The sequence below is a fragment of the Syngnathus scovelli genome, chromosome 7 (genome assembly GCF_024217435.2).
Source record: "Syngnathus scovelli strain Florida chromosome 7, RoL_Ssco_1.2, whole genome shotgun sequence".
NCBI classification, from domain to species: Eukaryota; Metazoa; Chordata; class Actinopteri; order Syngnathiformes; family Syngnathidae; genus Syngnathus; species Syngnathus scovelli.
Genome location: NC_090853.1, coordinates 10694315 through 10710000, shown reverse-complemented (window position 1 = coordinate 10710000; position 15686 = coordinate 10694315). Strand labels below are relative to the sequence as shown.

At 40.0% G+C, this 15686-nt stretch overlaps 1 protein-coding gene across 1 annotated transcript in view; it reads right to left on the bottom strand.

The window, feature by feature from the left end:
* LOC125972088 (cilia- and flagella-associated protein 337-like) overlaps nucleotides 1-15493 on the bottom strand; it is a 58200-nt gene extending 42707 nt beyond the window's left edge. Inside the window, exons 1-12 of the mRNA XM_049725437.2 lie at nucleotides 15287-15493; nucleotides 13660-13795; nucleotides 12809-13117; nucleotides 9195-9368; nucleotides 8481-8564; nucleotides 8228-8320; nucleotides 7510-7681; nucleotides 3763-3930; nucleotides 2916-3064; nucleotides 2055-2288; nucleotides 587-751; nucleotides 113-228 (exon numbers count right to left, since the gene is read on the bottom strand). Coding sequence (XP_049581394.1) covers nucleotides 113-228; nucleotides 587-751; nucleotides 2055-2288; nucleotides 2916-3064; nucleotides 3763-3930; nucleotides 7510-7681; nucleotides 8228-8320; nucleotides 8481-8564; nucleotides 9195-9368; nucleotides 12809-13117; nucleotides 13660-13740 — 1745 coding nt within the window. The 5' untranslated portion in view covers nucleotides 13741-13795; nucleotides 15287-15493. The remainder of the gene's footprint in view (nucleotides 1-112; nucleotides 229-586; nucleotides 752-2054; nucleotides 2289-2915; nucleotides 3065-3762; nucleotides 3931-7509; nucleotides 7682-8227; nucleotides 8321-8480; nucleotides 8565-9194; nucleotides 9369-12808; nucleotides 13118-13659; nucleotides 13796-15286) is intronic.
* Between the last annotated feature and the right edge of the window lie 193 nt (nucleotides 15494-15686).

The following is a 15686-nucleotide window of genomic DNA, read 5'->3' as shown; positions in this document are numbered from 1 at the left end:
CAGTAACCATCCTTTTTTGTTGTTGATAACTTCAGACACTTTTCAAATGTTTTCAGGCTCTGAGACACTATTGCTGTGTAAACAACTGCTCAAAATGGCACTTCTGAAATACCTCTCCCAACCCATGACCAGGAGGCTTGTCCTCAGCAGCAGCATTTGCGAGATGGCCGCAGCCTTGCCCAGGGCAACGTTCATTCTGTGGAGGCAGTGGCCATTGAAATCCCACACCTGCGAGAGACAAGAGAAAGTTGAGCAAAGTGGAAAAACACTTTTTAATCTGTTTTGCCTTTAATAATAATCAGACCGTATAACCACAGGATTCATGTTGATGAAATCTGCTTGTCAGGCGGGTGATTTAAAGTGTAGCGCTGACATGGCAGATTATTATTAGTTACTACATGCATAATTATCACTCCCATCAAGGACTTGTTTGTGTTTTCCCACTGTTGGGTTGTTTTGAAGAGCCCAGTGCATTATGGATCGGATCTGCATGATAGAGCTAAAAATAGATTTTTATGGAGGGGAGCACATCGAATACACAACTAAGTTCAAGACACTGTGATAAAGTGTGTGCATGTTCACTAACTTTAACCTCTCCATCACTGCCTGCAGTGAACAGCCGTGTCTGCGTGCCATCTAAAGCCATGGTGGAGATGTCGGCATTTCCATGGCAACGGTGGATTTGCTTAACCTTTTGGCCCGTGTCAGCCAGCCAGCAGATCACAGAGGAGCCAGTGTCGCTGCTTATTACCTGCAGCGAGAGAGAGAGAAAGTCAGAGGATATCAATCATTGAAAGCAGTTTGCTCTGTGCTATGTGGTGAGAAATGATGACTATTAATGATTGTGCTACGTGCTGAGAAATTGGGATTTTTAATGATTTTGACACATCATGCATGCATGACATCTTCTGCCATGCTAAATCCGAGGTAAATCATTATAATGTTGCTGTCAAATGCCAATGGATCAAAATGGTATTTTGTACCTTTTATCTTCTTTGCATTTAAGACATAATCAGTCTATAGTTTTTAAATATTTCCAATTTGCACTTAACCTTATATTGTCAAGTTGGCCTCGGTGAAGCACAAAAGTCATCGTGTTTTGTTTGCAATTAGTCCGTCCATCGGCCCATTCGTTCGGCTAGCATTGGTCAGTCGGTCAGTTGTTCAGTTTATCAGTCGATTCACTGAAACATCTGTCAGTCAGTGAGTCAGTCCATCCATGCACTAGATTGTCAATCAAGCCGACCATCGGTCAGTCGATCAGCATGTAGGTCGGTAAGGCTATCAGTCCACTCAACAGTCTGTCAGTTAGTCCGTCCATCCATCAATCTGTCATTCGGCAAGTAAGTTTCTCAGTTTATCAGTCCATGCATCGGTCCCAGTCATCAATGCATCTGTTAGTTCACCAGTCAGTCAATCATTTGAACGTTGTTACGTTAGTTGATGCATCAGTCTACTAAGCAGTCCCTCCTTCCGTCCGTCCATCAGTCTGTCAGGCAATGCATCCATCCACATATCCATCAATCTGTCAGTCCATCAATCAAGTTCATCGGTCCATCATTCAATTCGTTAGTAATTCCATCTGTCAGGCTATCAGTGATTCAACTCATCTGTCAATCAGTTTGCCAACTCCATTGAATTGTATTCTGCTTTACATTATTAAATGTCTATTATAGAATTCTGTACATAATGTACAATCATCCACTTTGGATTTTATTTATCAGCTGTTTCAGTCTATCGATCTATTCAACTGTCCTTTCGTCTGTAAATCTGTCTGTCAGGCAATCTATCTGGGAGTTGATTATTCTGTCAGCCAATCAGTCCAACAGTCAGTTCATAAAGTTCTCACCCCAACTGTCTGTCAGTTACTCCATCTCGGCAGCCTGTCTGTCTACAGTCCTGAGTTCTGCTTCAAATGATTGATCTGCTTCTGTGGGATACTGTACAGTACTGTACTAACCTAGTTAGGACATTTTATTCATCAATTTGCCTACGCAGGAAGTCCAACCATTCATCCACACGTTCTTCCTTTTCACTGCACACCAAACCCGTACATGTCTGAAAAGGCTGTTGTAAAGCACACAGGTGACAGGGTGCTCGTGACTGCCGAGCCTCATCTCCTCCTTCGTGCTCTCCAGCAAGACAAGCACGCTATTGAAGGTGAGCAGCAGGAGTTGGCGCTCTTCGATCAGGAGCAGGAGTGTGCGCGTGTCATCCTGCGTCGCTGGGAAAACGCCATCCAGGCGATGAATACAGAGCTGACTTGAAACATCCCATAAACACAGAACCTGAAAAGACACAAAATGGATGCTGGGAGTTTATACTACTATGCAAGTTTGACTGCATTTACACAAATAAACTGCAATAATATTTTGACACTAATCTACAAATGATCAGTGTAACGAAAAATGGCCAAAGATGGATTACCGCTCAACCCCAGTTTCTGCACTGCATGCCTCAGAGTGCCTCTTAATGAGAAGTCTGCCATATTGGTTTACGGCACCAAACAAGATGAATGTCTCTGGTGCAGGAACACTTCCAGAGGAAAGTGTGGTAAAGCTTTCAAAGCTTCTTGCAGTGGCAGATGGTGTTTAAGGAGAAGGCAGATGGAACATAAATCACCTCTAAAATATTTATTCCCTTCAGAAAATCCAAAAGAGCAGGCAAACATGCACAATGTTGCAACAGGAGGGAGAAAGAGTGGCAACATCATCATTTGTGCAACAGAAAGAAAGCAGACTGAGAAGAAAATGTGGTCATAATTTTAATAAATGGAGGCAACAGTGTGAAACAAATCTTCTTATTCCTCTGCAGTAAAGTATCAAAATTAATAATACAAGGATTCTCAGTAGCCATTTTTCTTTACTGTGCGCACACACACACACACACACACACACAAATACACACACTTATACCTTATCTCGGGAGTAGCTTAGTAGTTGTTTTTTCTTCTGCAGGAAGCAAACCGCCGTAACTGGGGCTACGTGTCCATTGAGTATGTACACTGGCTTGGCGGTCACGTGGGAGTTCCACAACAGAACCTGATGATCCAAACCTGCAGTGGCTACATGCAATACCAATGAGAGAATGTAAAGATTATCTTCAAATGTTTTCACTACACACACACACACACACACACACACACACACACACGAGTTTATGGAAGCAATAGAAAGTTTCACTGCAATGTTGTCATATGACAACGTAATGTTTCCCTTTAAGGCGGTGGTTTGTACAATATGTAACAATTTCTGTCAAGTTTCAAAGTAGCTGATTGGGCAAAAATTGAGATGGCCTGTTATATGTAAACGGGGATCTCACAGGGGCAAAAGGGGAAACAATACAAAAAGATGATGGGCATAGATGGTGTCATAGCAGTAATTTTATCAGAACTGGACAGAGAACACGTTTTTTTATTTGCCAAATAGTATAACTGTATTGGATGTTGATCTCGGCAGTTGTCCCCTAATGGGTTTGACGACAAAGCATTCATCCAATGTCTTTTTACACTTGCACTATTAAAGCATACCTTTGAGAGATAGATTTGTGAGCCAAACCATATGGCATGCCAGTACACAAACATCATATGCAATAAATTCAACATTATTTTCTATGCTTTAGTTTTAGTAGTGGAACAGATGGTGATAGATGAGCCCAAATCATTGCATTATGTCTTGTAGTTTAAGTAGAAATTGTAAATAAATCTGAAGTTGCAGATGGGCTCATAACTACAGCCCCTCATGACTGAATTAATTTACTTACCAATCATCTTAAGTTCATGGTGGTAGTCTATGTCCCAGACTCCTCTCTTTGTAAACAAAGAGGTCACTTGTAGGCGCATGCTGTCCTTCGCCTTCCAGCCAATCACTATGCTGCTTTGCGGCTCGGTGCTACACGACACAAAGGCTTCCAGTGAGTCCAAGTAAAGCACTGTGGGATATAACAAAGTAAGTATGATGAAAATCAATGTCAGATAACTCTTACGAAAAAGACATCTTCATAGAGAGGAGACTGGTATTGAACCAGTGATGTGCTGGTTATACCACTAAAAAGTCATGTGCGGTTATGTAGTCCAATGCTGTGTGATTTAGACCACAACAATAAGTCAAATGTATTAGACAATGCCAAATTACTATTGTAAAGATTATCAGTGGACTGACGACACAGCAGGACAGAAGGATAAGGTCAAATGTAAGGAACAAACAGAAATATTGCCTTATATTAAGTACAAAATCAACATTAGATAGAAAAACATTACCATCTTATTGCCCCTCGCCTCCCCTTTACGTACACTTAGTTTATAATTGACACTGAATATTACAATGGATACGAGACTTGTGCAGTGGCTAATCGGTTCCATGTATTTATTATTTGCCATTGAGACTAAATACTAATTTTCAATCGATTGAGATGGAAGTTGCTTCTACTGAGGCTCAGCAAATCATTTTCACTGCAACAAACAAGAGGTGTCAAATCCAGATCCAGAAAGTAGAAATCCAGCCAAAAACTAAATATAAAACATCGGTTCATGATGATGACATTGTGGTCATTGCTTTTATTCGGATTGGATACCTCCCCCCAGATGGCTTAGTTGCTACATTTTTAAAAGACATCCACTCCATTTAATATGTGTTGACCACAAATCTACCATAGAGAAAAACAACATCCACAGAGGAAAATTAGCGGCTTTCATTTGCTCGTTGGTATGACAGAAAAACTAATGGACCTTGCGTCATCATCCATCTCAATAAACACGTTGATTGAGGACATCTGAATTGGAATGCAAACACCTCCATCAGAGACAGCTCGGCTGACAAATAACATTGACGTGCTGAGATTGCATGTGACAGTCACGGGTCGAAGGTTACCGCCAAAATGATTTACGTCTGATTATTTTCCATTCATCTTAACATTTCTTTTCCACTTTGTGAGTCAAAATATGGGTAGATTTCTCAGTGAGACGTGTGACTCATCACTGATTAATGACTTCTTCCCTCTTTGACTGACATACAAATCATGGTCTTTGTGACCCACAACAGCTGCTTCAGCCTGATTAATAAGCACATGTCATTTTACTTTCATTTCTCGGAATTTGGAATCGAATGAGGAAGCGCAAGAGATTAAATCAACCCTCTTGTTCTGAGGGCAAATTATACCGAACACTCGGGTCTCAACATTCATCAGAGTGCATTCGGGCATCTCTCAAGCGCAAACGCGATACTTCCTCTGAGACAGCTTCCATGCCCCCCTGGGTGTGTGACAATCCCAATTTCTTCCTAATTCCCTCACAATTGAGCTCCAACATATCCCACCCAACTCACTCTAGTGGCCCAGCCATAGCGAATGGTAAGACTCCCACTGGTACCGCAGGGTGTGCAACTTCAAAAAGAACAGAACCAGCACCCAGAGGTATGCAAACACACACACTCCACTGAGGCAGACACAAACAAAACTCCCCCATGGTTTTTCACACTCGCAATCCACACACACTGCCTGAAAAATTGCAATTAGCAACCACTTTCAATGCGTCGGCTTTGTCGCCTTTGTTTTCCCATTGGTTGTGCTTATTTATGAGTTTATTCTTCTTTCTCCCCCTCATTGGGATCTATCTCTCTCTGCCAAGTTGGTCTCGGAACGATGCAACTGCTGACTCATCATTAAACAGCCCAATGACTCTAAAGGAGGGATGGAGCTGAATGATGCAAGCGATCAATGATACAATAAAGCGACCTCTTTGTCACCCGGGATGAGCTGAAGTGAGAGAGTCCCATGAGGACAGACCTCCAGCTCAAACTTCATGCCAGCAGTCAAAAGTCTGGCTAAGGAATTAGATGACTCATGACTCACCTCCTCAACCCCTGCTGCATTTGCTGTTATTGTAGTAATACTGAATACGTGTCAGTGTTGACACTGGTGTGCTTGTGTCAAGGTGAAACATCTCAACAGATTCGGAATACTTATGTCCTTGCCATATCTTGTTTTCTATTTTATTTCATTTGCATTTTTTCTCAGACGTTTGCAAGAATGTAAATGATTCCTAATAAGGCTGCAACAGAACAAAAACAAGTACATGATCATTTCCGACTGTGCACCATACAAAGCTTCAGCATAAAATGATGCAACTTTTGTTGCATGTAGATGATTCTCAGCGTTGTGTTACTTCACCACTTTCCATCATGTCAATAGGTGATTATGTAATGATATGAAACTTTGTGGCCAGTTGGAATTTGTGGCATGTGCATGAATTGTTTTTTCTATTGCCGCTCGACCTGTTAATCATTGCCGCTTTGCATGATGAACTTGCCCCCCCCCCCCCCCCCCCGGTTGAGCAGCCATCTGTAGGGGTACTTGGAGAGAGTTACAGAGTGAATGTAAATGTCAAGACTGAGGCAGAATCTTTTAATCTAACCTAAAAGTACTAAACAGCCACTCTATAGCCAGCAAATTAAAGTTCCAGACATCAATCCACAAACAGTTCACAAACAGTAACTGACTAGTATTCATGCATAATGCTTAAGACTACCCAAAGAGTAAGTAAGGGTGGCTTTCTTCGTCTTCTTGCCTATCCTTATTTGCATGCATAATCACTGACTTCTTGATCTTGTCATCTGTCACCAATGAATCTAAAAGTCATTAGCGGTCACAGTGAAAATATATTGGTGGACAGCATATTTTTCAAAGCAAATATATATTGTGGGCGCAAAGGGCAGATGATACAAGTTCATCAACAGGCAATAGCAACTGAAGGTTTACTATTAAGTTATGCTGCACAACATGTCTGAGTACACAAAATAAAGATGCAGCTTGCCTGGACCAACAGAAGACCACACAGGGTGCCAAACTGATTGCTCGGTAGTGATGTTCGGATCCATACCAAAATATCAATGCCGCGTTAGCAAGGTTTCCAATACCGCCATGCTACAATTTCACTATTTCCATGAATTTGTCAGATGTGTGTTCAAGAGTTGGGAGCAGTTGGAATCAATTGTTATCAAATTTCAGCTGTGCTGTAAGAAATACAATTTCAAAAAGGGCCACAGTTTTAATAACATTGTGTTAACAGGAACTTGTTTTTCTTCTGCCTTTCATTGTGTGCATGAGTGTTGACCAAACCTGCGGTGTAAAAATAAAAAAGTCTCAAACATATAGATCAGGCAAAGACCAGATATACTTGACTTAAATTTCTCATGTATTTTATTCCATATATACCTGCAAGTCATTGATCAGTGAAAAGGGTTTATTTCTTTAGCTGGTTGTCATATCAATAAGAATAATTATCCAAGGACTCACTAAAACTGTAAAACAGAAAACTGATGGATTTACATCCCTTGTATGAACAGGTCAGGCTATTGGTGAATGTGGAATGAAGGATGTAACATTTGGAACTTTTTGGGTTACTTACTACGTATAGCGCGGACATCATGACAATGTATCAAAATATTAACATGACTCATTCTTTTTGACAATGTGATCGTTGTTAAAGCTATAATGTGTGTGCTTGTACAGTACCTTTCCTCACCCAGGCTGGCTTGTGTGCCTGATGTTGAACAATGTGACAGCAGTGATGCTTTCCTTTGAGCACATCATCCCATTGGACGATGACCGCAGAATCCGAGTCGGTCCACAGACTACGTCGCTCAAACAAATACATCTGGACTGATGTGAAATGTAAAACGCTGACCTGGGAAAAAGACACACAGTGTGAGCCGTGTAACAATGACATTTTGGCATTCATCCTTAGACCGTACTTTTTTTATCCACCTTATTTCTTTTGTGAGGAAACAAACCCCTTTTCTAATTGATCATTGGCCGTCATTACATCAAACAATGTCTTGAATGCCTTGTTGCGCTGCTGGCAGTTGTACTGACAAGCAGAAGAAGTTTCAATTGGGACGTCATGAGCATTGTTTGTAACTGGCCATGCCGAACGAGGAAATCATGCTGTTTAGAGCCTCCAAATATTTCCAGCTTCTACCGGAGAATGAGGAACGCAGACAAATTAGTCTGAGTTGTTTGAAAAATACTACCATGACATTATAAATTTGCTATTTTTCATTTAATAGACGCACCACGACTTAACATTCGCTTTGAACTTAACACTTGCACAACTAGAAAAGAACCAAGAGTTTTCAGTAATAAAATGCTGGTTTGGCTAAACTTCATGAAAAGAATCATGGGGCGTAAGAATAAGGTGAATAATGTTATCTAGTTTTGTGCAGTGTGTCACCTGTCCCCCAATGTCACCTATAGTGAGGATAGCCTGATCTGGCTTGGCAGCATTGGACCAATAGTCCAGACACCATGGAGTAAACCTTAAACCCTAGAAAAAGAGAAAAACAAACTATTTGTATATTTGAAGATTTTGGGACGGTATACATTTTAGAACACAAAAGTTTAAGTGTTTCCAACTGCATTTTTATTCTATCAAGGCTGATTTATGATGACAGAATGTTTTCAGATAAACTATTTGTGCTTTTTACCTGGATTTTATATTGGCAGCTGAAGTTCTCTTTAGATAATATGTCATAAAAACACACCTCCTTACTTGTAAATGACACAGCTATCTGTGGGCCAAGGAACAGGAATGAAATAAAAAGTCACACATCGATACGATAGAATAATAAAAATTCTACACATTTTTATGCCATGCTTTGGCACCAAAATCGTGAACACAGACAAAGCTTTATAAGTAATGCGAATGAAAGAAAAATTATATTATCGTGGAATAAAATTAGTATAAATATCACAATGATTACAACACTTTTAAAGTAACTATTAAAGACGATGTGAATAATTGTTTGATATATTATTGCTTATCCAAGCAAAATGAATAATAAAAGATTATGGCCAAAAAATGTATTGCAATAATTAATTTCCTGTAAATGTATTAATACTCTACCACTAAACATAATAATACAATTATTCATAGGGGATCAGCTTGAATTTTCGGTGATGGTGCTGAATTAAATCACTTGACATAAAAAACTTTTTTTGAATCTAAGTAGTACGTCAATTTTGTGCTTGTCTTGTCATTGGAAATAAAAACATCACATCGGTAGCCGAAAATATATTTATGGGATTTGAATTTACATCAGTGGCGCAGTCACATCCAAAAAGTTCTGCCTAATTGTTTAATTTAAAATACCGAACGAGACTGACTTCAGCGTACGCTCGAGTGGTTGTTGTGCGATCACCTTGTGTACGTTTTGCAACAGCACCACGTCCGTCACCCACAGGTCTTTGGGTCGGACTGTACAGTTAGGCAGTCGTTGGGTACTCAGAAGAGACATGTCTCTGCGGTCCCGCAGCCCCACAGATCCTCTTTTGCTCACAGTCATGTACTGACCCCAACTTGGCAGGTACAACACCTGAGTAGTGCAGATGGCATCATTTCCATTATTTATTTAGTTACTTATTTTTTTTAACTTGTATTTTGGGACAAGAAAGAAAAAATATATACCGTAACTTCCGGACTATAAGCCGCAATTTTTTTCCAAAATTTTGAACCCTTTTTTTTCGTAATTTTTGTGATGACTTGATCACTTTTATACATTCGTAAAAAGGCTGTGGACCACTGTTGTGCGGTATCTTGAAGAAAAAAAACAACAACAAAAATACTATTTTGAAACACTACTATGACTGCTACTTATTCTGGCTATCTTGCTTGTGACTATTATGAGCTTTAGTAGGAATGCACGCTAGGTGACCTGCGTCAAAGGGCTCTAAACCAGGGGTGTCAAACTCATTTGTTTTGCGGGCCGCATTGTAGTCATAGCTTCTTTCGGAGGGCCATTATGACTGTCAACCCAAATAAATGTATGAGCACCTCATATTATATACAGTAAAAGCTACAAAACAAACTGACAACTCGTTTTCAAATCAGACGAGTAAAAACTGGTCAAATAATTTAAAAAATAAATATTATTAAAAGTGAAGACAATTTGCAATTCTAGTAATGACACACGAATTTGATGCACAATTTGTCTTCGCGGGCCACATAGAATGATGTGGCGGGCCATATCTGGCCCCCGGGCCTTGAGTTTGACACCTGTGCTCTAAACCCTTTCTCTTACTCTGCCATGTGACTCAGAGATTACACAAAGCAGTGGCGCTGTTTGGACCATCTGCATTTTATTAAAACCCAATCAATCAGCATTTAAATTCAATTCTTCTGACATTTTGCTCACCAAAAACAAGTTGTAATGAATGTGAACTTTTAATGCATTTTATTCAGAAGGTTACTTTAAATGGCGGTGCGGTGTATTTATGGATTTTTACGGCCTCCAGGGGGCGCTCTAGCAGGAAGCAAGAGCGAGACAGACGAAGAAGAGATAATGCGCCGAAGAAGACGTGCTAGTTTGTGTTTTAAACATTTCGCGCATCACGCAGAACGCGATCAAGACGGACATTACTGAAAGGAAGCTTCTATACACAAACCGTCATTATGGGGGACAAAAGAAATGCATATGATGCCGCTTTTAAGCTAAAGGCAGTCGATGTTGATGACATTGTGTTGCGGCACCCTTTTCTTTATTTCGTGGTCCCGTCTACTCTGGAGCTATACGTGTCGCTCGCTAGTTTAATGTAATTTAGCGCTTCGTGCATGAATAAGATTAGCATGAACAGACCCTCATCACACTCGAAGAAATGCATAAACGACGAAAGAGAGACTGAGAAAGTGTGAGGCGAAGGATATCTAACGCAATTCCAATCGGACACTGAGGAAGACTTCGATGGTTTCAGTGCACAGGAGGAAGATGAAGACGATGAAGCTCTTTATTTTACTTTTACTAGTATGTTTTTTTAATCAGCCCTGTTAGTGCTGTGCTACCGTGTTGCTGCTGTGTTACCGCCGCGTCTCAGTGACTTTTACCGGTATGTTTTATTTAATCAAACCCTATTAGTGCTGTGTTACTTCCGTGTTGCTGCGGTATTACTGCCGCGTCACAGGCGGTGTTTGGAAAGAAATGTTAAGGTATGTTATTAAAACTTTAAAAAAGCTTTCTGTGTCCAGTCTTTCTTTGTTAATAACTCGCGTGCACACTTCCGTGTTGCTGCGGTACTACTGCTGCGTCACAGGCAATGTTTAGAAAGACATGTTCAAGTATGTTATTCAAACTTTAAAAAGGCTTTCTGTGTACTGTCTTTCTTTGTAAAAAACTCGTGTGCACGTGCGGCTTATAGTCCGGTGCGGCTTATGTAAGAAAAAAACTAAAATATCCCCGAATTTTAGCTGGTGCGGCTTATAGTCCGGTGCGGTTTATAGTACGGAAATTATGGTACGTAAATAGTGAGCTGTGCAAACAAATGTTGTTCTGGGCAAACATGGTAGCACCCCAAAGTGAATTATAGTAGTGGTTCTCAACTGTTGGCGCCTTTTAAGTCTCCGCTGACTTTTATAGAAATAAAGAACAAAAGACAATATATTATTCAAACTTATCTTACTACACATGCTTATATGATCCAAGTGTCTTTCAAAGCATGTGAATAGAAACTGAGGAGGAGCATGACAACCGTATTCAAGAATTTTATATAATGCAATTAAATATTGCCCTTGGATTCAAACAGGCCACAGATTTTCATTTAGAACCAAACACTTTCCATTTAGGGAAATGCAAGATCAGTACAGGGGCATGATTAATAGATGGAAGAATTATGCTATAAAAACACCAATGGCATTTGTTATGTTTAAATGCTGCTGAAATTTGTGATTACACCGCGTTAGTTTGTGTTTAATCTGCACTAATAATCAAATGAGTTTGACGCAGTGCCAAAAGCATATTGCTGGCAAGGACTTCCATATCAGAGACTGAGCATTACTGTCTTTGTTTAATGAGTTTTCATATGGTTTGAGTACAGAGCAATTACTCCTGTAAATTGTCTTGGGCACAGATTTATAGCGAATATGGATACTGTACACGACATACCATATTACTTTTATGATGCATGCTTGTTTTACCATCTTATTTTACAAAAAAAAAGAGCAAGTCTAACCTGGGATGTGTCTTAAACACCATATTTGACTCATTTTGCATTAAAATTCCATTTCTACAGTGATACTTAACCCAAATTTAAACAAAAATTTGAACGTGTCGCGGAAGCAGCACTAAAGCGGTGGTAAAATCGAGATTACTGTAAATCTTTGTATGAAAAGCAGGTTAAGGCCGTTAATATAGAACAATCAAATGAAAAACAATGTGGTGAGCGAGATTTCCTGCTTTGTGCCACGTTAAGTATTTTTACGGATGTTGTGCAAAGTAGTTCATTGGACGCCATTTGTAAACCTTGTCATGTTGTATGATACTGTCATGAACAGAGGACCGACTGTAATTTTTTTCACTAGCTTTCTGACACCTACTCTGGGGAACTGGGAATCACACTTAGTTACACAATGACTGTGTTTGACCCTTTAAGTCAAACCGAATCACCTGTGCATGTGTGATTCTATCGGCCATTTGGTGAAAACCAAGTAACATTTTGACATTCTCAGGTTCAAAATACTGAAGCATCGAACCATCACTTTATTCACAGCTGTCGGCACTTTGGAGCGGCCGGTTCATTTGCATACTAATTGATAGATGTTAAACTTTTGGGAGTCCAAAGCCACTTATCTTAAATGAGCAGAGACATTTAGATGAGAGACACTAATTCTTAAAAATGCTATACAGTCAGCAGACTGGAATCTCCATCATGTCAATGTCAAAGTGCTGCACATAACAGCTGCAAAGCATCGGGTTTGTAAATGAACATGCTGGCTCACTCACGCCAAACTGCCTTCAGGGCATTCAGGAGGACAGCCGCCTTTTACCTTTTGGACCGGGTCTCTATGGGGACAGGTCAGAGTGCGAGGCGGCTTCCAGTAAGGCACGCGTTTCACTCTGCTGTGGTTCAGCTTTTCAAATAGATCCTGCTGAAGAAAAGAGCATAGCCCATCCCAGTTCATCCGACCCTCTTCCTTCACAGAATCGCTGTCAGGGAAAAGGCCGTGGTGCCCCTGACTGACAGCGACGCGGTCAAACAACAGGCCGTACTCCTCTTTGGAGCCATGACCAACTGTTGAGCAGGCCAGACGGATGAATTCACTTCTGGACAAAGAGCGAAACACCCCCGGGGAGACCTGGTTCAAAATCAGCACCATTGGAAGACTTTAAACACTTTACACCTGATTGATCAGAAACATCACAGATATCAATACTGTCTACTTTACATAATTCTGTCTAAGTGTTTTCTGTATTTTGTATTTTATATACATCCAATTGTAAGCAAGTAATGGTAACCAATTGGAAATGGTTATCAACCAAGTACCTGGTTTTTGGTTCTTCCAATACATTATTATATTATTAATATTATTATTATTATACTTTTTAAAATTTAGAGCGTATCCCTAATATCTCACCCAGAATCCAAATATCACCTCCAGAATTATATATATTTAATAGACAGCAGTAATCAATTAATTGAAAAAGGACAAACTTGTGACAGTGTTGTGTGATGCCTGCACTCTCATTTTCCAAGTGCTGTAGACTGTGCTTTGGATTTTAAGGCATTTTTAGAAAAGCTCTAGGGGTTATTATGGGATGCCACAGTAGGGCATCAATTCCTTTTTCACCTCCTTTGGCGCAGTAACGAGAGACTATTAGTAAAGGGAAAAAGACTCACAAAGAACAGAGTCTGTAGCTTCTTGTAGTCTTCCATGCTCATCCTGCTCTCATGCAGTGTCACCTCCATCCTGGCTGCCATGGTTATGCATCAGCCCTGTCATTCCATCAACAGCATACTGACACGTGTTTCAACACTGGAGACAAGTAATAAAAAGCCCGGTGAACTCGACGAAGACAATTACATAGTTCCAGAGTCAGACTATAATAACTATTCATATGCTCCACAGTTGGTTGTCACGTCAACATAATGACGGGAAAGAGAAGCATCACAGAGGAGCACATTTGTTAGCTGCTCTCACGGTCTATGTTGAATAGCTGCTCGGTGTCAACGCTTGCGTTCCTTTCTTGAAGCGGCGAAGGCTTGCTGTCCACGTTGCTTGAATAGCAGGTAATGTGAAATTGAAGCAGAATAGATAAGCAGCAGGAATTACACAACATATAAAGGTTCGCCATACTACACTGTGTAATGATTTAAAAGCACTGCTGGAGCCTGAAGCATAGGAGACATGATGGAAATATTCCTTTATCTAATAAGCTCTTCAAAGGGTGGTAAAAACAGGTTGACAGAAACATTTTACGAGGCAAATTCAGCACAAGTGGCATCAAACTGAGCAAAGATTTAGATGACAGGCCTTGTAATGAAAGCTAAAGCGGTCCCTTGCTGAATCATGCATAAACTACTGCATGATATTATGCTGTTTTGTGGGAAGCGACTCACATTCATCAATAAGAGATTAGAAAGGCACAGTTGCTAATATTGTGGCTATACAGTAGGTGCAATAACTTCGCAAGCTACCAGAGGAAGAAAACGCTGCATGTGTGATTGTGTGAGTCTGGGGGGGTGAGATATGCAGTGTAAAATTGCACTTTATCACAATGAAAGCCATTTCTTAATATTTTAAAGGTAGGGAAGAGACGGTGACCTCAGGGAACTTGTTAAGATACAATGTTATGCAGAGGGGTACTTATTACAATTTTATATACAAATCATATTATTTAGTCACAAGGGTAGAGTTGGGGGGTGTAAAATATGTTCTTCTTCCTGGGGGAGCATAACATAAAATAACTGAGAAGCACTGGCCCAAGAGAATAACGAACTAATTACTGTCACAATGTAGAAAAAAAGTCACAATTTTCTAGTTAGCATATAGGCAATGTGTTTGCTAAAAAATATGTTCCTATTTATGTCTGTGTAGATTCTCAGTCATTAATAAGCAGAGGTTAAGTCAAGGAAACTGGACTGCAAATGCAACAATTCCTTAGAGTTCTTTACAACCTTTAAAATGTCTCAAAACACTGTTGAGCACAATCATTTGGATTAGCGCATTAACAAAAAATATTATTTTTGGGAAACAAAAAAAACTGTTATCACAAAGAGGTTGTTTGAAACATTCCAATTATTCAGTAACAGTTGATGACTCGAAAATTATAGCATTCAATTTAAATAAACAAGTTATGAAAATTAAAGAAGCCCCTCATTTGCATAATAATTTGAAACACAGTTTAGTTTGTAAAACTCTGAACAGGCCCTGCCAAGTCAACGGTAACCTGACTAAACCAAAGTCAGCCGAGATGCTTTTAATCTCTACATTTAAAAGGAAAAGATGGGACTAATTCAGACTTACCAAGTCATCAACAGCCTGAGAGTTCAGTTCCTATGGTGAGCAGTCTCAGGGAAAATACACTCTTGTCTTTCAAATGTATTACAAATCTTCACCAGTGGCTTTTACTTCAGTCTTTGCATCCAGTGTTTTGTCTGATTCCAGGAGTACGCGCTCGGACCCTAGCGAGAATCAACACCATCAACCCAGAATGCGGCACAAAGACACTCTCAAAGTGTTAACTAGGCAGACATGGTGACAAACACACACACACAACTCTGTTCTTTTATTAGGCCTCCTTGCCAAAGACACATGCAAGTTTCCTGGCAACCAAGGAGTCAAAAAGAATTGCATTTGTTAGTACTGGCCCTATCATTTAGTTTCAAGACAATGAGTGTTCATTCACGGATTAGGCAGTAGAGAG